Genomic DNA, 4,526 nt, shown 5'->3' on the forward strand with positions numbered 1-4,526 from the left:
TAAGGTCCTTTCCAACCCTAACTATTCTGTGATTCTATGATTATCATCCTGAGAAAGCTCCACCTATTCTGCCACTATATATGTAATTTTAGAATGTGAAGTTAATATAGTGAGAAAATTAATGTCTTGAGACCAAAAATCAAGAAGAATGCCAAATTTTCTGTTGTCAAACAGGAGCAGTTTCCAGCTTCCTGAACACACAGAATATAAACTCCCATTGCCTCCAACTGCAAAGTGAATTCCCTAGAACTCCAGTGGATTTGGATGTACTGTATCCTCAGCTACTAGAGGCATAGAATCAGACTGGTTTGGGTTGGAAGGGACCTTCAAGCGCATCCAGTTCCAACCCCCGGCCACGGGCAGGAACACCTTCCACTAGAGCAGGTTGCTCCAAGCCCCTGTGTCCAACCTGGCCTTGAACACTGCCAGGGATGGGGCAGCCACAGCTTCTCTGGGCACCCTGTGCCAGCGCCTCAGCACCCGCACAGGGAAGAGCTTCTGCCTCAGAGCTCATCTCAATCTCCCCTCTGGCAGGTTCAAGCCATTCCCTTGTCCTGTCCCTACAGGCCCTTGTCCAAAGCCCCTCTCCAGGTTTCCTGGAGCCCCTTTAGGCACTGGAGCTGCTCTAAGGTGTCCCCTTCAGGAGCCTTCTCTTCTCCAGGCTGACCCAGCCCAGCTCTCTCAGCCTGGCTCCAAAGTAGAGCCGCTCCAGCCCTCAGAGCATCTTCATGGATGATTAATGGTAAAACAGACCTTGGCTTAAGCACATGAATTGCAAAGTCAGTAAGGCAGCAACTGCACAGTGACACTGCAGGAGTAGCACGGGCCTCACAAATCTGTGGGTACAAAGAAATCATTAAGAGCCCAGAAGTACCCAAGAGGATCAACATCTGGAAAATTCCTAAAACTTTCTCCCAAAACCATGCATGTATAAAGACTTCAAAAAGCCTTCCAAGGCAATCACTTGTAATGTTACTTCTACTTGCTGTCTTTAGATACAAAAAAAAGTGGAGTGAAAGCTAACAGCTTGGGTCTTTCTAGATCCTTGGCTAAGAGTTACATGCACAAACAAAACTCATAACCACCCACTCTGCTCCCCTTATGGTCCTAACCTCATGATAAACAGCACATGTTACCTGAAGTCTGGAACTTACACACACAGACTGTTCGAACTACAGTACTACACAATATTTAACTATGATGGGAAAGGATTGAGCCTTATTTTTCTTAAAACCTTATCAACTCAGAGCAGAAAAATCATTTAATTCAAAAGCTTTACTACCATCTGCAAAAGAAATTGAACATTTCAGGTAAAGAATCACAAGTATCTGCTGGGAGATATAAATTAGTAAAGTATCTTAATACGCCAAAGCAAAAAAATGTAGATCCTAACAGTAAACTTTAGTTTGCATTGTGGATATTATTTGCTAGGATTGTCTCTGACAACAGAAAAATCCAGCAGATGTGACCACACAGCAGAATACAGCAGATTCAACCAATCTGGAGAGAGATTATGAAATGGAGACAGGCAGAAAAGGAGAATAACAGATCAAGTTAAAGCACAATGAAAAGAGAGGTGAAACCTGTCAAAACTGGAAGGAAAAAAAAACCCCCGTGAAAGAGTTTTGGAACTGAGATGCTTTCCAGAAGTAACCTAGGAGGCCAGTGCTTCCAAACCCAGTTTGTTGGGCTTTTTCTCCATCAAATGCTAACATATTTCAATTAACAGATATAAATAGTAATTAATAAGTTATTAAAATAAAGTGTGGTTGAAAGAATAAGCATTGCTAAAATGTGGGCAATGTCATTTTCTCTGGCAAATGAAGTCCAATTTCTTGGCAAAGAAAAACCTTGCTGGCAGTTAAATTACCCCAACATGTTTTGCAGTTGAAGGAACAGAAGCTGGAAGGTAACAGCTTGATTCAGGTCTTAGCTCTAATTTCCTGGGGGAAAATGTGAGCAACTCTCCCAAAGTGCTCTCTCAAATTTGTTCAAGTGTCCTGCCCAGCCCACTTTGGTGCAGCAACAAAATGCTTTTGAAATGCTGTTATTCAAGGTTTATCTTTCATGTTGATATAAAGGTACAGTAAGAGAAGGCTCACAATCTGGTAAGACTCAAGAATGGAAGTAGAACCTAAATGTTTCAGAGCAATATGGCATGAGATACTTGGCACTAAAGCATCTGCAAAGGGGCTGCTCTCACAGCATTCCACTAGGACACAGAGAAAGGCCAAAAGGGATGCTTCACATTTGCTAGAAATCTGAAGTGCGAGAGGATTCTTAGCAGCCAGCCTACTCCATGCAGTTATTTTCTACAAACTCAAAGAGCAACAAATTTAAATGAACTTAAAGGAAGGTAACTCCCAGAAACAAACATGGGGGTAGTTTTTGTATGCTAACACACAATAAAGAGGAATAGATTTGCCTTCTTGCACAGTGATTGTTTTGTGTGCAGCAAAATCATGAACTCACCTCATCAGACTGTAAGTAAAAGAAGCCATTAACTTAAAAACAGATAAAACCACCCCACAGACCCAGAACTTTTCCTGTGAAGTTCGTGAAAGTGAAGATTCCAACTTCCATTCCAACAAATATATTACTTCTAAAGGATACGGTCTGTTCCAGGGAACAACGTTCTTCCAGTCAACAGTTCAGCCATAATGCATCCCACTGACCAAATATCAACTGAACAAAATAAAACACAGAACAATGTAATGCAGAAGAGAACAGTCTCAATAGAATCACCCTGTCCAACAAGTATGAACAGCTTTATCCTTAAATGAGTTTATGACATTGAAAAGAGCCGAGATACAGTGCAAGGTAACTGACTCTGCTCGGTAACTGCATTGTCTCAGATGTGTCCAGATACAGGAGACAAGATCAGGCAGATTTTCCTTCCAGAGTGTAACATGCATTGAACACCAAAGAGTGGGGCAGGAAACTGCAAAACCAGAGAGGAAGGAACCCATTCAGGACAACCTTGAGGAATGAATTTGCATATGGCCTTATGGAAATTCCACCCAAACCACCACTAGCTATTATGCAACAGATGCAAGACAAGTCCACATACATGCAAGGGGAAAAGAGAAGACAAAACAGTGGAGTATGAAAAGCACATTGTTTGCTCTCCTGCACAAGAACTATTCTCAGCCTTTGCTTTTCCTCTCAGTGCCTGATCTAGAATTATTGTAGGGAAGCATGGTGTGTTGCTGAGAAGATACTGGAAACTGTGAGTTAGATGTAACTGTGAAGGAGCTGCTGAGAAGAGAGGAAAGGAAGGGAAATTTATACTTTTTAGCATTTCTTCACACCTTAACTCGAGATATTTTTCAGCGTATTCCCAGTCGCTTCCTAGAAACACACCTTCTCCTTATCCAGATACATTTCATTCACTTTAAAAACCACCATGCTAAGAAAAGTAAGGGATGACAGTATTTTGCTGATTGTGACTTTGAAGGCTCGAGTTTAAAGAAGTTTTATGAATGCTATCACAGTGATTCTGAACTTACTAAGGTTCAGTAGACTGTGGTTCCAATACTAATTCCATACCTTCCTTCTTTTAATTACCCTCACTGAAGCGTAATTCCCATGACTCCCAACTTAGATGATCAAATGTAAAGCAGCACACGTAAAGGATAACCTCTTTTATTCCACAATTCAGGAACTGAAAAGCCTTGTGTTAGTTAAGTGGGTTACCTGTCTGGTTGTAATGCATCCAGTTCAGCATGATCTCAGGGGCCCTGTACCACCGAGTAGCCACGTACCCAGTCATCTCATCATCCGTGTGTCGGGCCAAGCCAAAATCCAGGATCTACAGAATAGAACAGACATCCACCAACTGCTACAGTGGAACAACTCAAACTAGGCAGAGCAATTAGCTACGCAGTTATTGGATTGGGTGGAGGAGAGGTGGTGCAGCTGCAAAAGCAGATGATGAAACTACTTTTAACAAGCTGTTAATAGACACGAGAACAGTGTAAGACTCAACACGCTGAATTTTGTCTGGATACCAGGTCTCCAAACCAACTAAACTCAAACCAAACCATTAACTCCACTGAAAACACAGAAACAGATACAGAAAGCATCCTTATAGCTGGGAAGGACACTAGTACTTTGGGCCACAAAAATATTTCTGCAGGAATTATTTTGTCCCTTTAGTAGCAAACGACATCCACATGGCATTCACTCAAATCCCAGTCAACCCAACCAGAGCTTGTGATCACATTACCTTTAGCTCACAGTCTTCATTTACAGCCAGGTTACTAGGTTTTAAATCCTAAAAAAGTGAAACATCAGCATTAACAGTGGTATATAAGTTGTTTCACAAGTCTAAAGTAGATTAAAATGCAAATGCAGAGAGAAAATAGATTCTAACTGGCTGCAAATATCAACTCTCCATACTCAGGAATTTATTTTATCCCAAAGTCTGTGTCACATCTAAGCGAAAACACATAAAAGCTTATTGCAACACCAACACTGCAGATGTGTATTTAACGAAGGAAGCTACTTCACAAAGATACAAGCCA

At 41.5% G+C, this 4,526-nt stretch overlaps 1 protein-coding gene across 1 annotated transcript in view; it reads right to left on the minus strand.

Annotated features, from left to right (window-relative positions):
- The window catches only part of MAPK14 (mitogen-activated protein kinase 14), a gene marked incomplete at its 5' end in the record, with an annotated part of 16,666 nt that overhangs the window by 7,925 nt on the left and 4,215 nt on the right, over positions 1 to 4,526 (minus strand). Inside the window, 3 exons of the mRNA XM_010021765.1 lie at positions 2,614 to 2,685; positions 3,697 to 3,811; positions 4,229 to 4,276. Of these exons, the coding sequence (XP_010020067.1) occupies positions 2,614 to 2,685; positions 3,697 to 3,811; positions 4,229 to 4,276 (235 nt within the window). The remainder of the gene's footprint in view (positions 1 to 2,613; positions 2,686 to 3,696; positions 3,812 to 4,228; positions 4,277 to 4,526) is intronic.

This window comes from Nestor notabilis, unplaced genomic scaffold (genome assembly GCF_000696875.1).
Source record: "Nestor notabilis isolate BGI_N333 unplaced genomic scaffold, ASM69687v1 scaffold4529, whole genome shotgun sequence".
Lineage (NCBI taxonomy): Eukaryota > Metazoa > Chordata > Aves > Psittaciformes > Psittacidae > Nestor > Nestor notabilis.